The 22,582-nt window shown below is 45.2% G+C and overlaps 1 protein-coding gene across 1 annotated transcript in view; it reads left to right on the plus strand.

Moving 5' to 3' along the window:
• Nucleotides 1-13,140: 13,140 nt before the first annotated feature.
• The window catches only part of PAX2 (paired box 2), a gene marked incomplete at its 5' end in the record, with an annotated part of 60,389 nt that continues 50,947 nt past the window's right edge, over nt 13,141-22,582 (plus strand). The window contains 2 exons of the mRNA XM_025215257.1: nt 13,141-13,282; nt 15,299-15,418. Of these exons, the coding sequence (XP_025071042.1) occupies nt 13,141-13,282; nt 15,299-15,418 (262 nt within the window). The remainder of the gene's footprint in view (nt 13,283-15,298; nt 15,419-22,582) is intronic.

Raw genomic sequence — 22,582 nt, forward strand, 5'->3', positions numbered from 1 at the left:
ACCATTAGACACAAATATCAACATAAACACAGAGATGCATGTACACACTATACACAATGTATGTACATCACATATCATGTGCAATCATATTGAGATATAAAACATACGTGCTTACAAAAATACCATACAGTCACACAAACAAACAGTATATTCTTCAACCTTCAGATTTGACAATGAGAATAGTGGAGATGCACAGATTTGCTTCAGATGAGGATCTCCCCCATGATTATAAAAACAAAGCTTTTGGTCTGTAGATTTACAGAGTGAATTGGCCGAATCAAAATCTTCATTTAGGTCTTTAAAAAAACACAATAGGTAGAAATCAGCAGTTTCCTACAGAAAATGTTGATTTTGCTTTTGACAAAATGGCATTTTCCAATGGAAAAATATTCTGCTGGAAATTTTTCCACCATCGCTAATTAAAGCAAATATAGCAATGCATATGTCTGCATGTTTTCGCATAAATCCATTTTTGTACGTACATTACAGAGATACAGATGTACACAGAAGGAGCTACACAATTGCACAGGCTACACCACATGCAGACGCATGGACCTACTGACACTGTAACTGCTGCTGGTAGTTTATGCTCTGCAGTGCTTTGAGCAATTATTATTAAGAATTCACACTGAAAATCGTGAAATTGTCTATGAAATATTGAACTGATAATGAAAAATAAATTTGGGGTTTTTTATCTTTGCCTAAGGTGCATTTGGGACATGTTTTTTGGCAACCAGAAGACCAGAAATTTATTTTTTTTTAAAATGAAAATTGAGATTCTCACATAAGCAATTATTTCCAGGAAGTTAGACTTTAAGTAAAATACCAAAATTAATAATGCATTTCAGTGAGCAAGTAGTACTTACCTGAATCTCCCCAGTTCAGGACTCTTTTTGTGGGGTGCATGCATCTTTTATTAATAAACCAGAATATCCTTATGAAATTAAGCACTGAACTTAAATTATTAGAAATGAGCTGAAAGCAAAAGTATGTAATTAAAAGTGCCAGGGGTCCAGAGGATACTATTTAACTTTGGAGTATCCAAAGGTTTCTGCAGGTCTTCTAAACTGCTCTGATAGCACAGATATTGTTCTTAGAGTTTCAGCCTCATCTACACTGCAGCAGTTCACCCAGTACGTGTATATGTATAAGTGAGCTAGTTTTAACCAGCTGGCTTTGGTACTAATGGCAGTGTAGCCACAGCCATCAGAGCTCAGTGTATGGTAGGCATGTGGGTACGTATCCAATTGCTTAGGCAAGTTTTGCAACCCATGCTGAACTATGTACTACTCTCACTACACTGTGAGCCTGTCTACACAGGATGCTACTGTGCAGTTGTTACTGTGCATTTATTTAGTACTTGTATTAGCAAGTACTAAATAAATGCACAGTAACTGGAGCTAGTGCGCAGTAGCACCAGCAAACGTCTCTTAGGTGATACTACTTTTCAGTAGCCTAATAACACTGTGCAGTAGCGTATTAGCACTGTCCAGGCTGTGACACACTACTGCGCAGTATTTTTCTGCTACTGCGTAGTCAGCATCTTGTGTATATGCACCTTGTGAGTAATACTGCACTTCCCCTTTTTACAGCTAGCTTGGATACATCTATGCTAGATTACAGTCATAGCAATAATGATAGAGCAGGCATTCCCTGAGTTAGGAGTCCCCCTAACAAACCTACTCCGAGAGCTACGAGCATTCCAGATATCCCTTAATTTCCATGGGGTGTTATCTCTGAAGCCTAGTGACAAAATGTAAACATTTACTTTCATTTCAGATCCTTTAGCTGCTACATTGAGGAATGGGGTAGGTGGCAGAAGCTAGGTGCTGCTGTAGAGAGGGAAATGCAGAGTAAAGGACAGGGGAGCCACATAAATATAAGGAAGAGAGAGCAAAGCAACCACAGTAGGGTAGGAAAGGGAAAGAAGCATAAGGTGGAAAAAGCAGTAGACTGAAAAGTGATGCTGATGGCAGCGATAAAGTACTGAACAAATAATGAACAACAAGAGTAGCAAAGTTACGAGCTCTGAATCCAAACAAGCTATTTTACTCCTGATCTCTGTGAAAAACACCTATGGTCTCAATGGGAGTTCTGCAGGGGCTGATGGGTAAGAGACCTAATTTACATGCCTGCCTATAATTAAAAATGTACCACAGACTTCTCCACAGAGTGACTTTGACACCCCTGCTTTTTTCTTTCACTTTTCCCAGCACTAGAATCCCCTACTGCCTGACTCCGCAGGTTGTCTGAGTTCTCTTGTCATACAGTGCTCACAGAAAAGGCAGGATCTGTGCTTCAATTTATCCAGGTTTTTAAGCAAACAGACATAAATCTGATTTCCCAATTAATGCAATCATAGAAAAATATCACAGAGCTGATAACCTTAAACCATTAGATGGTACTTCTTGACTGACCCCAAATAAACTAGATTTCTTTGCCATCCAGACACAAAGACACAGACAGACAAGGCCAGATTCTCAACTGATGTGGTACAGCATAGACCTTCAATGAAGCGCTGCCCATTTTGTTCTGCTAAATGTCTGACCCATTGACCAGATAAGCACAAAGAGAGGTATCCTATACGTTAGATACACTCAAAGCCAAAAAGACAAACCAAGGATTAGCTCCACCCAAAGGGAAAATCCAGTCCTCCATGCAACCTGCATCCCCTGCAGTACAGGGAAGCTGGGCCACTGGGAGAATATTTCTCCTCAGGGCTACATTGCACAGCTATTACACAAATGGGTGAGCACTTGCACTGTCATACCAAAGTGAGTGGGATGAACTGGTGCTAGTGACTGCTCAGCAGGGCACATTAAAGGTCCACCAACCCACCCTACTAAATTCTCTCTTTGGCAAAAGGAAGGTACCTTCCACATTATCCTGGTGGGTGGCAGCCTTCTCTCCCTCCACCTTTCTCCTTCCCCTGGGCCCTGCGCTGTGCTGCAGAGCTTGGACGGTCACAGATCTGCTAGAAGCTGAACATTAATGCTTTGTTCAAATTAAATGAAATAAAACTGCACAGTGTCATCATGGGTCACTGATTTAAAACAACAAAAAACCTAGCTCCTCTGAGCTTTTCAGATAGTAAAACTGCTGCTGAGAATTTTGCCTGACTCCAGTGTGTACCAGACTGGCTCAGCTTAGAGAAGGTCTTTTCAGCAGGGTGGGGGATAAGGGAAAGGGCTGGGGTTTTTCTTTTGATCCTCTGGTTGGGGCTGAAGCTAAGCTGGACCAAACTACTCTTTATTTGCCAGATTCTCAGCTGATGCACATCAGTATAGCTGTCCTGCAATGAGTGGAGGTAGATCAGTTTAGACTAAGTGAGGGTCTGGCACCTTGACTTAAAAGAAGGGCACAGCTGGAGGCATGGTAGGAAGATTGAAGGTGTAAGGCAAGAGGGTGTTGAATGAATGTAGAGCAAAGACTGGATTCCTTCCCCACTCCCTCTTAGGTGCTAATATCCGGCTAGGTGCTATGTTCCTTCATGGGAGAAGTGTGCTTATTTTTCATAACTGGGCAGAGTTTGGGTGGATAAATGGGTCTTGCATTTCCTCCTGAATACAGGGGAGGCTGATCTCTCTCAGCAAGGAGCACTGTGGCCTCAGGCCAGCTATGAAAACAGCTGTGTCTGCACCACTGTCTGTTGTCAGCTATAGTTTCTAGGACTGCACATGTTGTGGTAGATCTTGGTGGTAATGGGAGAGGTTATCATCTATGTCACACAACAGTACGAATAGCATTGCTGCTATGGCATAGCAAACAACAGGAAAATGGAACAGTTGCACACTCTTGCTCTTTTTCTCCCTCTCTCTTGGGCTGTGTCTATGTTAACAAGTTCAAACCTACAGTTGACTACCCAAGCAGTTGTTCTATGAAATCTGTAGCATAAACAGGGCTCACTCTGGAGTATCCAGCCCTTTCCTTTGTTAAAAGGCAGAAACCCTGTCTATGCTGTGTAGTCTACTGTTGTGCCAAAAAGGGGAGATGCATCAGGGCTGAACTGTAGCTCTCTTAGGTATTTATTTGGTTGTGCACTCTATCTTATCTAAGTGTCCCATAATTGTAATGTAGTTACCCGCCTAGCACCCTGTGGAGTAGGACAATGCTAACTTTCTCATCTTTCAGATGCAGAACTGAGACATAGATTGAGATTCACCAGTGCCCACTGATTTCCCACTGAGCTCAGCGTATAAATACCTTTGAGGATCTGGGGCTTGGTGACATGAGGTCATCAGGAAGCTTGTGGCAAAACAGGTCTCCTACATCCCAGGCTAGAGAGCTAATCTCTAGGCCATCCTTCCTCACAGCCCCCTTCCCACAGCCTTCTTCTCTATACTGTTTCCACTCTGGTTCTTCCTAGTTAAGACATTTGCTTGTGCTAGCCTCTCTCTCCTTTCTGTTTCACAGATTGTGATTCAAACTGAACCCAGATTCTTGCATGGAAACAAGGAGCTTTCTCCTGTTTCTTTTCAGGGATTAATTTGAGTCCCTTTCCAAATTTTTAAGTAGCACCTGAGTGAAACTATTGACTTCACCGTGGCTATCACAGGATCAGAGTCCAAACCTCAGCCTGCTTTGGTAAAGCAATCTGTTCTTTCCAACATACTGCTAGACGTTCTCATTCTTGAGGTGCATACAGTGTGTTGTGATCATATCAGACCAAGTCAGGAGCCTTTTGTCAGGAACTGAGGAGATACAGAGAAGGTGCCACTGGTACTGCTCAGCACTGTGCTAGGTCATGCTGTAGTCTGGCCTCTCTTCAGTACTGTGCATGCGCAGCCCATGGCACAATGGTACCGCCACATGCTAATTAAGCAGCAGGACACAGCAGGCTACACGCTCCTTGGCCATTAGTGTCTCCCTCAGAAGCACTGTGTAGAACAAGGCCGAAGGCTTTGTAGAGCTTTCCTCCTGAGAACTGCTTTAATTGCCCAGTAATGCACACCCTGGGGTCTTGTAATGCACTTCTAATATGGGGCACTTAAAATATATATACTTTAAGACATTACAAATTGTTAGTGTGCTCTGCTGGCCATATCCACTCACTTGGAAAACTAGTGCATGACAGAAGGTGATGATGAAACAGGAGAGGCCAGAGCTTCATGGGCTAAGTATAGACAATCAAAAAGCCTGAGGCTGAATTGAATCAGTCTTTGCAGGTTAGTTTAAGCTGCAAAGATTGAAACAATAATCAAATGAACAGACATTCACTTTTGATTCAGGAAATGCAGCCACATGCCTGCAGTGGCTCAAGCCAGGAGCCGGAAAGTGCTGGAGCATGGATCTCTGGCACATTGGCCTTGTGTTCGCTTCCTCTTCCTGCTGTCCCCAAGGTCTCTGGGATTTGTTGTCCAGAGCCACAACAGCAGGATTCTGCAGGGTTGCTCATCACTTCCTCTTCCTGCTTCCAAGTGCCTCTGGGATTTGTAGTCCACAGTTGCAGCCAGCACTAAGTAAGCAGGCAGGGTAGCTCCGTACTTGGGGGAAGGGAAGTTTAACCCCCTCCCTGGCCCCAGACCCCAGCAGGGGTGTGCCTGAGCAGGGTCTGGTGAACCAGCCAATGAGGCCTGTGAGCCAGCTCTCACTGCCTCACCTAGGGAGCAGGGGGGCGAGACCAGCCCTGCTTTCTGGAGCAGACAGCCCAGCCCAGGGCTGCAAAATGCTGGAATGCTGGGGGCTCTGATTTAACTTGAACCAGGAAGGGGTCTGGGACAGAAGTTGCATAAACCAGTTTGACCTAAATCAGTTAAGTCTGATACTACATTCAACCAGGTTTATCTTAAACCAGTCTCAGCCATTTTGAAACTGGTTGATGTGCACTGAACTTCTATTCTGTGACAGGTTTAAACCAGTTTCTGATCATTTAAACCAGTTTATGTGTAACTTCTGTCCGTAGCCTTGGAGTCAGTTAAGACCTGTCTTTTAGATGACAGAACATTCCACTTTCTTGGCCTTTGTGGGACTTTACTTGATTCTTCTATGACCAAGAGAATTGCCTGACTTGTCAAACAGATGGCCTATCTAGTTCAGCATCCTGCCTCTAACTACCACTGCTAGAGAGGAGGCAAGAAACTGAAGTGGGCAAATACTGAATAACTACCCTCTGGGAAGGATTCTTCTAACTCCAACTACTACCATCTAGGGTTACTTTAGGCAGAGAAGCAAGAGACATCTTTCTGCTTGTCCGTAAGTCATTTCTCATAGATAGCTATCTATTGGTCCCTTCTTTAGTATAACTGTAGGTGTTCTCATTGTTCGTATACCAGTTTTGCCCTCTAAGTCTTTTTTCTGAAGAAAAGTCTTTCCTATTTCCTTCTGTAGATCAGGGTCTCTGAATCATTGTTCATGTTGCTGCATAACATGATAGACGTGCACACCTTAGTGTTGCTCTTAAATGAGCAAAATGTGCAAAGTTCAAACATTTAAAATGGCCAAAGGCAGAGTATGGAAAAGTTATGGTTACAATAGTGATATTAGCACTGCTGCAGTTGACAAGCCCTTGGATTTTAGAATGGTGATTTTGGAAAACAAATAATAAAGTAAGCTATTTAGTTAAGGCTCTTTCATACAAAGGCCTGAGTATTCTGATCCCTTAAGTCTTTATCTAACATATCATAACAATAATATTAATAACAATCATTACTTCTACCTGTGGTGTGCTGGTATCTTAAGATGGGGTATCACAACAGTATTGCATTGCATGAACTAGAAATTGGCTCTATTATAAGACCCTGTGTCATTCAGAAAGCAACACTCTTGGGCACTTCTTAAGTACTGAGGAAGGAAATATCATTCTAAACTCATTGATGCCTTGGGCTATTCATTCATGATTGTGTTCCCCTGAGTTCCTGAACAGTGTTGTGAAAATAAACAACTATAGTTGAGTCTCTTAAGTAAGTAGTTTGACTATCAAAGTTACTGAACATCTTTAATTCCTATGGAAATGGGGTTGTGAGTGCTCTGCATGCCATCTTTTGAAATCTGTTTATTTAGGTGTGAATGTAGATGCTTAAATTTAGGCATCAATTTTTGAAAATGCTGAGCTTCATTTTTCTAAGGAAAGTGTAGCTTCTGAAGAAAATTATAGAATATGGCAAAAAAACCCAGCAACCCTGAAATTACACAATTTTGTTCAGCAACATGATCTTCTCCTGTTGCTCCAGTTCCCCCAGTACTTTGGGGATTTGACAATGCGAGTGTTTTCCAGTGAGATTCCTACCATTCCTTTTCTAGAGCTTATGCCAGGAACAATAAGACAAGAGAAGTCACAGAGTATATCAGGCTGGGAAGTGAGAATATGTCGTGATGTCAGCAAGAAGGGGTGGTGTATATCTCCTGGTCTATCTTTATCTTAGAAGGTAATCACTGAACCTGTTCAGAAAGCATTTCTCACTTATTTACTGGAAAAAAAATACTCTCCAGTCAAATGAAGATGTTACTTCAGTGAGGGATGTATCTGTGCTGAGTTTCAGATTTCATACTACAATTTTTTTTTTCTGTAGCCTTGATCAAGTAAGTCTGCGTAGAACTTTTTTATTTTTTAAACAAAGAACAGTGAGTAGTTCATTGAATTCAAACACAGCTGATTGGGCGCTTCTTAACCTTTCCCATAATTATCAAGCAGAGACTAAAAGCTCAGCTAAAATGATGACTCTTAAAGTTAAGAGCAGTTGAAACCAGTGGGTTGGTTCCAACGAAAATGATTTTCTAATAGAAAACCAGTGCAAGTGTCAAGCAAACCAGCTACATTAGGATATGGACTCCCAAAGCAAACATATTTTACAATGATGTCATGTTCTGTAATTATACAAAATACTTTCATTTAACACAGGATCACACATTCAACGCAACTTGCAAAATGAAGTTTTGCTGCTTTAATGAAGTCCGTTGTCTTCAAATATCCCTGAGGTTGAAACTTCAGGAGGTTATATATTAAATCTGCTCAGAGTCTACTAAAGTTGAAGGTGTTACATTTGTAAAGATCAATGTCAAAGCTGCTTGCACAGAGGTCTCCCAGGGGAAGATTACTATAATTTTCCATAAAAAATGAAAATTTATAGCAAGTACCAGTTTGTCTGGACATGAGGAATATGTCTGCCCCTAATTACTGTAAACACAAATACCATTTAGGAAATCATTGATTGTCATGAGGCAAAAGCAGGGAGTAATTTAGCCCAATAAGACAAGATTTAGATGAAAGAAAAGAATTTTGAAAATATTTCATGCAGTGCAAGCAAGTTTACTGCATTGGCTAAGTGAATGCAGCTGATTCACTCCATAAGGATGGTGTCTCCTCCCCCCGAGGAAGACCTTAAGAAGTGCTTCAGCAAAAAAGGCAGGTCTGTTCCTTAGCAAGACTGAGAATGAGTCAGCAACCATAGCAAGAGGTAGCTGAGTTTATGCTGTCTTCTGCACAGCAATAATCCAGAAGGCCCAGGTTTCAGGGCCATACAGGTACGTTGGCTTCTAGCAGGGGTTTAGGTTGTAGCCGTGTTGGTCTAAGGATATAGGAAGACAAGGTTCCTTGGGTGAATTTGATATCTTTTATTAGACCAGCCCAAATGGTTGAAGAATAGTTATTAAGCAAGCTTTCGGGTTCAAAAACCCTTCGTCGGGCTAAGGAAGCTGCAGCAGTTGGTGTGTGCTCTTCCAGGAGCCTACCAGTTCAGGAAATTGCTGGAATTTAAGAATCGTGTTGTTCTATGGGATCCTTTGTTACCATGCCCATACCTTTCATCTGCTGGTTTGTCAGCTATTCTTGTTTACAGGAGTCTCATTTTAAGATTTTTAAGGCTAAGGTTGCAACTGTTAGCAATGTGATTATGTATCTTCAATCATATGTATAAAATTCACCACAAGGGGCGTGTCTACATGTTCATTAATGCACCTTTGCTACTGCACATTAAGTTTAGTACCTCTAATATGAGGTACTAGATAAAAGTACAGTAGCTGCGCTAATGCACAGTAGCAAAGGTGATTTTTTTTGTTGTGACGCTTAATGCGCAGTAAACTAATTCTACTGTGCATTAGTGCATCAGCACAGTTTTTGCCATGATGAGCTAATGCACAGTAGAACTGTCCACTGCGCATTAAGGCACCTCGTGTAGATGTGCCCACAGTCATATAATACCACATCCTACAAAGTGAGAAGACCAAATTCTCTATACTTAGCTGTGCCATTTATGACTACACTGCATCATGAGGGAGCTCTCACGTGCTAGTCTCATAGGCAATCCCCTTGTGTCTTCTTTCTCTTGCAGCTTGAGAATTCACTAAATTCCTGAGCTGTATCCCAAGGTTTGCTTTGATCAAATCTGTTGATGGGCTGGAATACTTTATTTATTCCCATCTCACACTCACCTTTTTAGAAAAATTAGTGATAAAAAATTGAGGTATCTTAAATAAGGAAACTCATTTTGAACAACAACAAAGGAAAACCCTTTTTGTCTTCATTCTGTCTTCCCAAAACAAGATGTATTTCTTATTTGGAGGCATATGGTATGTGAAAAATTATGGTACAAAAGTTCTTCCGTCTCCCCAAGCTCAGATCTTCCACATGCTTTCTCATGAGCTCATGACATAAAACCAGCTTTGTTCTTGAGGAGGGAATGTTTTCATCAGAGCCTTTCACCTCTGGGTCATTGGCTGAAATCTGGCCCTGCTTGGTAGTGACTGAAAATCATTACTAGCTGACGGCTGCTTGAGAAATGAGCTGGTGAGCCTAAATCCAGTTCCTAATGGGCACATCTCAGCAAACGCCATTCCCTGTGGCCCTAAATGGCATTCGCAGCAGAGAGACAGAGGCCTGAATGGGGAGTGGAAAGTGACCTTTCCTTTTCATCTCTTTGAGGTGCCATGGAGGGGGAATCTGCACTGCTGTTACTCTGAGCTAGGAGAGTTCTTCTGGGTCCAGGATTGTTAATCTAGGACCTTTCACTACTGCTACATTCTTTGAAAAGTAAAATCACCTAGGGGACAACTTGAATCCTGCTCCATGTTTTGAGCAGGTATGAAAGGACAGTTTAACGCCTAAGGTTCAGAGTTAGGCCTTGTGAGATGGAGATTCAAGTCCCAACTCTACCACTGCTTCTGTGCATGACCTTAAGCATGTCACTAAATCTCCCTGTGCCTCAGTTCCCCAGCTATAGAAGGGCCTAAGAGCACTTCTGTATTTCACATGTATAGCCAGCGAGGATCGATGTGCTAATGACTGTGAGGGGTGCATGTTACCTGTGATGAAGTCCAGGGAGGGAATTTTCACTCTGGAACGGCACTCTCTGCTGAGTCACTGGTGTGTGAGGTGCTAGCTCAGCCTTGTCTTCTCCCCTCCTTCATCCAGTTTTCATTAAAACTTCCTGAAGCAAGGTGAAAAATCTTGGGAATCAAACTAAATAGAAAATCAACCTTGCAATACCAAGAGCTCCTAGTGGCCTCATAAACACTGAGAACAGCACTCACAAATCACAAGGACAACATGGCTTGTAAGAAAAGGCAAGAGCATTTCTGCTTCAAATTCTACCGGGCTCTGTTTCCAATGCTAGAAAAGTCCTGTTGGCATCACAGTGACATCAACACGTACACGAGCCCATATGAATAAGTGTCTTTGATACTGCCTTCATGCAGATGGGCCCTTTAAAAGTATATGAAGGGAAAGGCTTGAGAGAGCTTTTCACAGCATATCAATTAAAACACAACATGGTGCATCATAACGTACTGCACTTCCTCAGTATGAAGGCAACTGGCTGATGTCACCTCACAGGATGAATAGGGACATCTGATGTCACCTCAGTATGAATGGAAATGCCTGGTGTCACATTTGCAATGTAAATAAAGACATCCGATGTCACCTCATCATGAAGGGAGATGCCTGACATCACCTCACAGTTTGAATAAGGGCATCTGATGTCACCTCCATATGAATGGAAGTGCCTGATGTCACCACATTGTCTGAATGGGGACATCTGATGTCACCTCCATATGAATGGGACTATCTGATGTCATCTTACTGCTAATAGGACTTTTTACAATGTGTCATCCAAGGCTGGAGGGGAATTCTTCTAACTCATTGAGTACGATACATAACATAATATAATGTGCAGGTTAACTCGGACCCCCGTGGGCAGATTCTGGATGGATGGATAGATAAATGAATAGATACATTTATACTAAGTATACATACATTATATCACTCTATTGATTTTTAAAAAGTTCCGGGTCTGCCTGGCTGTAATGAGATTTTTGAACTTTGTGTTGCGATCAATGAGAGGAATATTATTGGCCTGGAGAATTGATATACCTGGTCTCTGTGGCTTGTTCTGCTCCCAGGCTGCCCCTGCCCCCTAGGTGTACGATTCCATCAGACACTTAACCTCTTTTACAGTGTCATCAGGCTAAAAGGAATCTAATAGTGACACGGGACTTGTGCTCAGCACTCTGGCACTATTGCTTTCCTGTCACAAATAATTTATAGCTTTCTATTTCCATCCCCTTGCCTGTACCCCATCCCCACTCTGTGCTTTCTCTGGGCTGGGGGGAATCAATACACTCATACAAGCACAGTGGCACTTCAGGGTGCTTCAGGGAGATTGGGGGGTGGGGGTTGGAGAGACAGAAAAGCAGGAAAGAAAGAAGAGACAAATTGCAGCACCTCCCTCTTCGTGGACTTCTTAGGTTAGCTCCTCAGTGGTATTATTCAGCATAGCTCCAGGATCTAATCCCTTAGCAACCAGGCCCTCATATATCTCCTGATCCAATGTTCAGCTGATGTATATCAACAGAATCCCCCGAAATCCCTGGAGCTACATGAGCCAAGGGTCTGGGCCTCTGTGTGTAGCTGCTCTTTGTTTATGAACCTCTTGGTCACCTACCTGTTTCCCAGAACCATCCCCTGCAAAATCTGCCCCTTCAGGTACTTTGCAGGCTCCATCATCTGAACAACCTAATGCCCTTCAGGTGTTAAGCTTTACAATAGCTCTCTGTTTCCAGTGAATACCTAGAATACCTGCCTTTTCAATGCTTATATCGTTGGTTCCCCTGCCTCCGCCCCTCCTGTTCCACCCTACCATCCCATGTAGGAGCCATGCCTTTTCTCTTTGGAGCTGTTATTTAGCAGGTGGAGGATGCAGAGGTGTCAGTCGTCCCGATACTTGTTCAGTACACCTGAAATTGAGAAATCACCTTTAAGAGTATAGTAGAACTCAGCTGCAGTGGTTTCTACAGTCCTTGGTGGGGTGTTGCTGAAATCCCCTGTGGGAAAGCCAGTAGTGATTGTGGTTCTTGAATAGCAGGGCTTGCTCATCAGAAAATGGATAGAGGCCTCAAAGGCCATTTTGGGAGCAGGAGTCACTAGTTTCCTTTAATCACTGGCTCAGACTATATTTGAACTAGAGACCTAGAAGTGAAAGCCTTGTGTAGACAGGACTGGAACACCAGCTGTCACTGCTCAGTCTGTCCTGATTGCAATTGCATGTACTCAGCTGTTTTCAGGTACTCACCTCTGCTGGGCTTCCTTATGCCAAATATCGAGCACCTAGCAAACATCAAAGCCACATATTTGCAATAGTGTAGGTTTTAGTTAAGACTTCTAGCTCATCCCCATCTCTTGTGCCTGCCCTCTATCCCAATCCTTTCATTTATGCAGGGAAAAGCTCTTGAAAACCCTCCATCAGTTCAAATGACTACATATTCTAAAGGGAATGCCCTCTCCATGGCACCACCAGTCACGTCTGCCCCTTACAAACTGAACCGTGATCCTACTGGTCACAAAGGCTGCTTGGCAGCTAGTGGCCAAGCCAGGTTCTTTTGGCCTCTCAGAGTGACACCAGGACATGTATGATGATATAACTGCTGATTTATAAGGCAGGCTGTGTCCTGCCTGGTTTGTTCTGAGCCATGCTGAGGCTGCTTTGGAAATGCAAATCAGAGAAGGAATCAGGAACATTAAAGGGGTCTCATTGATGTCAATGCTAAAACTCCCATGACCTTTAATGTGGCAGGCCCATGGCCCTGCTTAGTCATAAGAAGCCACTGCAAACAATTATTCCCCTTTCCTGGCTGTGCCTCTGTGACTATGGCCATCTGTGATCTGGCAGCTGGAATTGGTGGGAATGATGACAAATAATTTTCTGGCCTGGGAGTGGCAGCAGGGGCTGTCAGGAGTGGAGGTCTGAACCAGTCTTGTTCTTTTCCAGGATCATCAGAACCAAAGTCCAGCAGCCTTTCCACCCAACGCCGGATGGGAGTGGAACAGGAGTGACAGCACCAGGACATACTATAGGTAAGAGAGGCCAGCTTGTTGGTGACTGGGACCGGGGGATCTAGACAGAGTGGAAAAGGGCTGAGGATGGGGTGGAAGAATGAAGAAGAGCAGAGAGACACTAGGGCAGGATCAGAATGAGAAAGTCCACAAGCTGACAGCACAGCTGAAGCCAGGGGATTCTGTTCTCTGTTGGCCTAAAATCACTGGAGTCTGTGGGGTTGCTCTACAGAAACTGGCCCAGGATGTGAAGAAAAGCTTAGATCTCTGCAGAGGAATCTCTGATCTCTTTGTTCCCCTTTTTCTTTTACTTTCTCTCCTTTTTCCTCCCTACCTACAACCATACTTGTTACAATATGAAATCACTGTTCAGCCAGTCCTACCCCTTTCCCCCTATCCCATTCATTCCCTTCCTCTTCTCTCCCCTCCTCAGTCTTAGTCTAGTTACTAAGAGTTAGGGACCTACTTGTCTCAGGGGAAGATGTTCCCAACACCTGGCAACCATGGTCATTGTTGTTCCAGCAGCGCCATCAGCGTGTATTTCACAGAGACAGTGTGGGAGATGCTTTTACTGAAGTGTGTTTGGGATTATGAGCCTGTAATAATATCCACTAAGAGACTGCTAATCTGGAGTGTCATAGGCTCTGTGTTAAGTACACAGTTAGGTATATTTTTGTGTGCATGCTACGGGCATGTGCATGTGTGCTGCTCTTGTTAACAAGATGATGTGGCCAAAAGCTATTCCAGCCTGAAAAGACAGTTCTGGTATTTTGTGAAGTGTTATGGCTTGTTTGGGTTGGTGTCCATGGGTGCTGTTTATTACTAGAAATCAACCACTGTATGGGGATTTACTGGGCTATACTGGATAGACTCAAGAGGTGCCCTTTCTTATTGGAAGAACAATACTGTATTTAGGGATGTATCTGAAATGCACTGGTCAGTATGGGATAGCGGTTGAGGGCACCAGCAATGTATGGAGAGTGCTGTCTTATACTAGCTTCTCTTCTGGCCTGGGAAGATCCTGTTGCACACAGAGGTGCAGGTCACTCCAGCACAGCATGCTAGGGAGCATCTGTGTGCTTAGCCAGCTGCACAAGTGAGTCTGAATGCAGATATGTAGATGTACAGCTAATTGCTGGAATGCTCTGGGAAGTGATGGTTTGCCACTGGCATGCCTTTAGTACTGCTTGCTGCACTCTACTGCTGCTATTTCAGAGTGGGTGTTTTTATCTGAATGAGCTGCATAAATTAACTGCTACTGTGTTGTACTGGAAACCATTGAAAGGTGATGGCCATTGCACGGCTGTAGTTGGTGACTGGTAGTCTGTCTGATGTTACTACATACTGTTAATCTGTGTTGGGTACATACCTTGAGCTCTTGATCTGTAAAGGGAGATTGTAGAAGGTGTTGGCGTGTATGAAGATACACTGGAATGCCAGTGTAGCTTTAACCAAAGCTAGGATGTATCCTCTAAGGGTCATGGTTCTTCACTGGTTGGATTAGGGTGATATCTGAAAGGTTGATGTGGGATATGATGGGACATGCACATCCCTGCTGGGGAATGCTGGGAGGGGGAGTTCTTACACTTGTCAGTACGTTAATAGATTGGAAAGTCCTTAGCCTGGGTGGGTTATGGTGACGTTGCCCTGGATTCCCCTGGAATGCATTGGTTAGGAATTGATCTGAACTGGGATATACTGGTAAATCTTAGCTCTTTGATGGAAAACTGATGGGGTCAGAGGGGGCTTGAAGGGTTGTTTGATGCAATGCGGAGGTGGTTTGGTAGCGCTGGCAGGTACTGTAAGGCTGTGGGGGTACTGGGTAGCGAGACTGCAGAGAGTATGTGGCAAGGCTGGGACCCAGCAACAGGCATTCTCTGTACTAGTGTAGGGACCCATTACTGAAACGAACCAGGAGGTTGGTTAATGGCCAGGGCTTTCCTGGGAGACTGTGGGGAGGGATAGCTTTCAGCTGGGGGCTCCCTGAGTGCTGTGCTGCTCTCCTTATGGCCCTTTTTCCCTTCTCGTTTTGTCCAGTTCCCAGTACAGCATCCCCTCCCGTCTCCAGTGCCTCCAATGATCCAGTGGGCTCTTACTCCATTAACGGGATCCTGGGGATTCCTCGGTCGAATGGCGAGAAGAGGAAACGTGATGAAGGTAGGGGGAGGAGGGGACAGGCTCATCCTCCCGGTTCTGTTCTTTGTCCCCATGCACAGGCTCCGATTTCAGGCCAGGCCTTGCAGCTGCTTCGAGGCTAGATCAGTTTTAGTGACAGAGTCCCGTTCCCTGCACTGGCCTGCTGGCTTGGAACATTCTTCTCCTGAGGCCTCTCCTGACAGGCTACAGCCTCCAGACATCTGCTCAGCGGGTGGAGCAGCCGCCTCCGTCGCTGGAGCTGATCCCCAGCCCATTCACTACTGGAAATAGCTGGAACCAAACCCCTCAGGTGCCAGCAGGTGCCTGGGCTTTGAACCACAGGAAAATAAGGTCACCTTGATGCCACCTCAGATCAGCACCAGCAATGGGGTGGGAAGACACTTTCCTCCTAGACTCCCCTGTCCAGTGACTCTTTTCCTGCAAGGTGTCATGAGCCATATTACCTCCAGTGATATTAGGGGCCATGTTTTCCATTAGTCTCCTTCTCTGTGGCAGTTGATGCATTTGCAATGTTATAGGGTGCAGGGAGGAAGTTCTGCTAAGCAGAGTGGGCCTGTGGGGTTATTTTACCCCTCCCCCCAGTCATCACAGGAATTAGGGATTAGGATTGCTGCTTCTCTTCCTGTGCCTGGGATGCATTGATGGTGAAATGGATCTTGGTTGGGATGATGTGGATGGAGACCCCAGCTGATTTGTGTCTCCTGGGTGGACAACCTCAGGAAGGGAAGTGGAGTCTCGGCTTTCCTGCGGCAGTTTTGCAAATGTGTTCCTTTAAACCTTACTGTTTAACTTGAGTGTGGGTAGGGGGAGGGAGGACTTTTCAGCCTGCTCCCTTTAGTCCTGCCTTAATCTGTCACTTCCTCCTCTTGCCTGTTGTGTGAAAGGCCCCTCCTAGTGGTAAAGTCTGACTTTACGTAGCACATGCCCTGCAATCTACAGGTTAAATAGGATAAATTAAAAGACAGGGAGTCCTGCTACCTCTGCATTACTTGGCGGTGGGGCAGAGGCGATCTGAACAGGGTGCGCGCCCCCAGATGTGAGGAAGCCAGCGGCGGATTTGGCAACGGGGGGACGGGGGCGGGGTGCCCTCCGTTGCCAAATGGAGGCAGCGGTGCTGAGCAGCTAGACGTGAAGCTGGCAGCAGTGCGGAGTTGCCATGGCCATGCTGCCCGGCTCTGCAGGGCCCCCCAAAGCGCGGAGCCCGGGGCAGTTGCCCCGATTCACCCCCCCCCCCCCCGGGACGGCCCTGGTGGGGGAAGTGGGAGTCCTACTAAGACAACAGCCGCACACCAAAATACTGACAAGCATTTTCTTGGCTCTGGTTGTCATAGGGTTCTCTCACACCTTTGAGTTTCACACTTGAGTTTTGGGTCCAAGTGAATCCATTGACTCCAAGGAAGAGTCAAACATTAGACCTCACCCTGCCCAATTAAAAGTGAGGATTTAGAGAGAACAGTCTTGAATTCAGGGATCCAGTTTAGATCCTCTTAGAGCAAATGAGGAGGTTTAAGAATATTGGATTGGAAAAGACCCTTGCAATCCCAGGCAGTTGTGCACTTGTTGGATCAGGCCTCAGATGAAGAGCCAGTTCCAGATTAGATGACGGTGGAGGCCTGGGAAAGTTCAATCAAAGAAAAGGTGTGTAGGAGGGGAAGAAAGCCTCTGCCATGTTTGGAACTGTTTGGGTCCAGATGTTTTGGTTTTGACCTACCACTTTTGCAAAGCCTCTGATATTTTTCATGCATAAATTGACTCAGGGTCACTTTGTCCTGAGTGATGGATTCCCCTTGCAGGTATGAAAACTGAGGCAGTGTTTGGAAGTGGTTATGAGGCTCCTGAGGCAGTGTTTCACCTGCATTCCTGACAAGGAACCTTAGTGCCTTGATAGCAATGAAACAGCTCATCTGGCTTCAGCAGTTCCTTCCCTCCAAACATCTGGGAGATCAGTGCATGTCAGACTGACCCTCCCGGTTGCTAAATTCCAGTCCCAGACTCCAAGTTGTTTGGGATGATCTAATAAAAATAGCAAATCCAAAGCATCTCAAATGGGGACATTTATACATTGCTATATTGGCAGTCTGGGTAGCTACTGCTGGCCTCCCTGAGCCATTCCCAGTTTGATTTTTGAAGGAAAAGAAATCCTGAATCAGGGGCACTCCCCTGTGTCCACCTAGGAGCCAGTGTGCCCAGGCCTGAGCCCCGTGGAGTGTTCAGAACTCTTTCAGTGTCCGCAGTTGCATGTTGCAGGTTCTGTTTAATCCCTTTAGAGGAATGTCTCAATTCTGCCCTCCCCAGTGACAGCCCATCTGCGTACTCACCTACCACCACCACCAGCACTTTCTTAGTTTCCCTCCTCTTCAGGCCTCTTTTACCAGCTGAATCTCCCCATGCTTTGCTGAACACACCCTGCTAAGTGCTGAGAATCTGAATTGCAATGGACTCTGCTGACCAAGGCACTCACCACCTTGCAGCATTGGGCCTTGGGAATAGAAGCTCCCCAGGATGAGATTCTCTTCAACCAATACCCTTCTCTTATCCTTGATCTGTCTTCTCAGGCTTTCACTTGTCTTAGCAGTGAGGAAGGGGGAATTGGTGAGGCAGGAATTTAATGGTGCACTGCTGTTTGCTACCATGAGTAGGTGATACAGTCCCCTTCCTGGTACTTCCCATGGGTGCTGAGCACCTTGTCAGCTGGCCATTTACTGGTATTCATCCCTCCCCAGTTTGCTTATTGCATTTAAAAAGCCCCCTCTTTTGTGCCAGCTCTGCTAGGGTTAATCACCACATAGACTATGTGTAGTGGGGGGCAGTGCTGACTCTTTCAGCTATATTGGGAATCCCCACTGCAGGTGGAATTACTCTCCAAGTAAGGTTCATCTTCTCCAGGCGGTGGGTTGCCAGTTCACCCCTGACTCCATGATTCTGAAATCAGTTAGTGGTGTGCTGGGTGAGGTAGGGGGGAGATGGGAGCTGAGCTGCCCTCTTCTCTCCCTGCTTCCCCTCATACTTCTCCTTGCTGCAGCTGGCACCTGCATTACACACTAACACAGATGATTAAGAAGAGGGGAGATAATTATGTGTCAAGATGATGTAGCCGAACTCCTAAACCAGGCAAGGGAGCCAGACGGATGTACGAGGCAGGATCAGTGATGGAGACTGACAGCCAGGTGTGTCTGCCAGGAGTTTAGGGGGACCCTGGCCCACTGTCACTGTGGAGTGTGCTGTGGTAGGAAGATGTCTGCTCTGCAGGGCTCTGAGCACCTGCTAATCAGAGGAAGGAGCTGGTGAAGCTGACCTCGGAGCAGGGCCTGCAGAGTTTGTCCCTACAAGTGCAGAATTCTTTGCTTAGCAGAGCCCCCGACCTCACTGTGGGGTGGGGCAGTATCACTTTTAGCCCTTGCCCACCCCTGCTGTAGAGAGAGAAGGAGGCATTGTGAGGTGAAGTGACTTGCCCAAGGTGGCAGAGGGCATCAGCGCCACAGCTGCTGGAGTTCAGGAGTTTCTGGCTGGTAGCATTCTGCCTACAGTGCCTGAGTGAGCCCCTCCTTGCTCTCTGGACAGCAGGCACTGCTAGGGGTGGGGCCCAGAGCCTGCCAAAGAGCAGATATGCTCCAGAGTGAGAGAGGGTGAAGGCACACTGCCACAGCATGATGCTGCTCCCTCTTCCACCAGACCTCATGAGATGGTCTGAAGGGGAGAGAATGGAGCGACCCACCACAGACAAGAATTAGTGGCTCTAAGATAGCACAGCCAAAGGCTCTGCATAACAGTATTACATAGTTGCATGCATGTATATGAGACAGACAGACACATGGGTATTGAATAGATAGATAGGGATAAAGATAGATGCATGCATATGAATGGGACAGGCAGGGGTACAGAACAGAGGGATAGAGAGACTTATCTGAATAGGCAGGTGTACAGAACAGAGGGATAGAGAGACTTATCTGGAATAGACAGACAGGTGGACATATCTAGAATAGATAAATGTGGAGATAGGAGGAAGATAGGTGCACACACGTACATGGGACAGATAGAAAGACAGTGTCTTTTACAGATCTAAATGCTCCTATTGGACCATAGTTCCTGCCATGTTAATATCTCTGCTGCAAGAATGTCAGCCTTATTAGTCTCGGCCTGTGACAATATCTGTAATATTTGATGGCATTAATGGCAATAATATCTGCAGTGCTGACAATGGCAGGGGTAATATCCACAAGTATTATCGGCATTAGCGGAGATTGTAGCTGCCGTGTGCTATTGGCATGAGCAGGCGTAATGTGTCTGCTATTATTAGTATCAGTAGTAATAAAACCCACAGGGTTGTTAGTATTATCAGTGCTAATATCGGCAGTGGTTTTGTGGGAGAGGAGGTGGATGGAGTGATTGTTAGTATAAGTGGCAATAATACTGACGCTGTTTGCATAACAGTATCCCCAGCGGAGATGGAGGAGAGAGCTTGAAAGCAGATAAGCGTTCTCCTTTTCCTATTGTGAGCTGTCATTTTGATGACAAGATGATTTACCTCTCAGTGAGGGATACGGTGCTGTGTGGATGCCGCGGAATAAGTGTGCTGTTCAAAGGGGGTGGCTATGTTGTTGCAGGTGGTGTGAGTGTTTTGTTCAGTGTGCCTTGGTTGTGGTGTTGCAGGCGGTGCAGTTGTGTTACTCAAGGGGGGGAATGGATGTATTTGTTGAAGGTGGTGAGGACTATTCAGGGCATGTTGGTGGTGGTATTGCAGGTACTATCATTTTGCTGTTCAAAGTGGAACAGTTGTGCTGTTGCATGTGGTGTGAGTGCATCGATTCAAGTTGTCTTGGCAGTGGTGTTGCAGGCAGTATACTTGCATCATTCCAGGGATGCCTGTGTTGCTGTCAGTGGTGTGATTGTAGTGGACAAAGTGGGAGCTGTGTCACTGCAGGCATTGTGACTGCATCAAAGTGGGTTGGGTGTATTGTAAATAGCGCAGTTGTGTTGTTCCAGGAGAGTTGGCTATGCTGCTGCAAGCAGGATAGCTGTATTGGTCAAGGTGTGTTGGTTGTACTGTTGCAGGCAGAGCAACTGTTATTCCAAGTAGGGCACTGTGTTGTAGTGGGTGGTATGGCTGTATCATTCAAGGTGTGGTGGTATGTGTTTCAGGTATTGTGTTTCCTGTCTCATTTATATAAGCTTTAATTCCACCCTCATCGCCATAGTATCTAAGCCCCCTCCAACTTGCATTAAGGGTTTTGATTAACATCTGTCATGTGGTTCATTTGCTCAGCCTCTGCCCAGGGGGAGAATTGTGTCAGCAGTGGAGTGTTCTGGTTTGGTGGGGCGTGTTTGTTTTTCCTAGCTGTGCAGTGCTTGGTGCTTGTATTAGTGACTGCAGCTAGAAAAAAGTGCTTTGGGTCTGGGGCGGAGGGGGACAAAATTCACAATGGTCAGTTCACTGAATAATCTCAGACTTCCTGAGGGAGTTCACTGAATAATCCCAGACCAGGCCCAAGAAAGTTGTCACTTGCACAGATGAGTTTTAACTTTGAATTTCCTGAAAGGAGCACAGTCGTTGACCATGATCTTCATCCTTGTGCTCCAGATGACCTTTTTAGATTCCCTGAGGTCTAAGCTGTGAAGTACTTTAAAGGGAAGGACCAAGACCTTGAACTTGTGTCTCTGGTCTGTGGGCATCTCATGTTGGCGGCAAATGAAAGGCTTGACAGGCTTGTGGTAGTTTCTGTTGCTGAGGAGACACACCACAGATGTTGTGACATTTGTAAGTGTTGTGTGAGTGTGTTCTTCCAAGTGGAATGGTTATATCATTACTAGTGGCAGGGTGATTGCATTGCAGATGATGTGTCGCTGCCAACGTTGTCATCATATCTTTGCAGGAAGCATAGTTGTGTTGTTTGTTGTGACATAGTTGTCTCATGGATGGTGGTGGGATTGTGATATTGCAGCTGTGTCACTGCATATAAAAGTGTCATTGCAGCTGCTGCAGTTATAGAATTATTCATTCTACAACTGTGTGTTTTCATTACAGGAAATGAGCCAGTTTCATTGTAGGTGGTGTTGCAGGCAGTATTGTTGTGTCACTTCAGGTGACATCGCTTGTTTTTGCAGCTTATGTAGCTCATTCATTGTGGGTAACATGGCATATCATGTGGCTGTGACATTGTGTGGTTCTGTTATTGCAATGCTGGTGTTCTCTCTTTTCAGACTGTGTGTTTGTGGTGTTCCATGTCAGCTTACTGTTTCATTATGTATAGTGTGATTGGTTGTTTTGCTCATTGTTCCAGGGTTGTGTCATTACAGATAGAGTATGTTGTTGTCTGCTGTGTGATTGTGTCATTATCTATGCAAAGAGGAATGCTTGTAGCACTTAATGAAATGTGTTTGCTTTTCCCTGCTGTGCTTGGGCTGTTGTAAAGGCCATTGTGCCAGACCATATGGTTGTATTACCGCATCTAGTGATACAACATATGCAAACATCAATGCAGTGTTTGGGTGTGTTGTGTGATTCCATATAGTTGTGTTGTTAAAGACACCTGAGTACTCTTGAGTCAGTTTAGGCTATGCAAAAATATCACTATTTCTGGTGTGGGTGTTCATATTGTGCTTTGGGGTCACTGCAGATGGGTGTGTTTGCTTTTTTTTTGTTATATGATTGTCTTGTTACAGGTGAACACTTGGGTTTGTGGCACTGCAGACAGGTACTGGGTGTGTTGTTGCTAGTGGCTAGAACTTTGCACGTGGACTGAGGTGTGCCTGTCTTGTTTCATGCTGTGATTTTCTTCCCTTTCATCCCTCCAGTGACTGTACTGTTTTAGGCCCTTCAGTTGTGCCTGCCCATAGCTGTGTAGCAGACAGATGTGTCTGGGTCGAACCTACAGCACGATTTTTTTTGTCAGCGCAAGCATAGTTAACAGCTTCCTTCTGCTCCAGATGAAGTTGTAGTTTGAAGAGGCAGTGTATTCTCAGTGAAGCCCCCCAGGGTCTGTTTCTGGTGAGACTCCCAGCAGCAAGGAGATTAGGATGTAGAAGTGAAAGACACCTGCCAGTCATCCCACCTCTCTGCATAGGGATGGCCTGAAAGGGGAGAGGGTGCTGGGAAGAGGAGAGAGGGGAGTGGGGAAAGCCTGAGGAGAGGAAAGAGCAATGCATAAGCAACAGCAGCCCTAACTA

The sequence above is a fragment of the Alligator sinensis genome, unplaced genomic scaffold, assembly GCF_000455745.1.
Source record: "Alligator sinensis unplaced genomic scaffold, ASM45574v1 scaffold264_1, whole genome shotgun sequence".
In the NCBI taxonomy this organism is placed as follows: domain Eukaryota; kingdom Metazoa; phylum Chordata; order Crocodylia; family Alligatoridae; genus Alligator; species Alligator sinensis.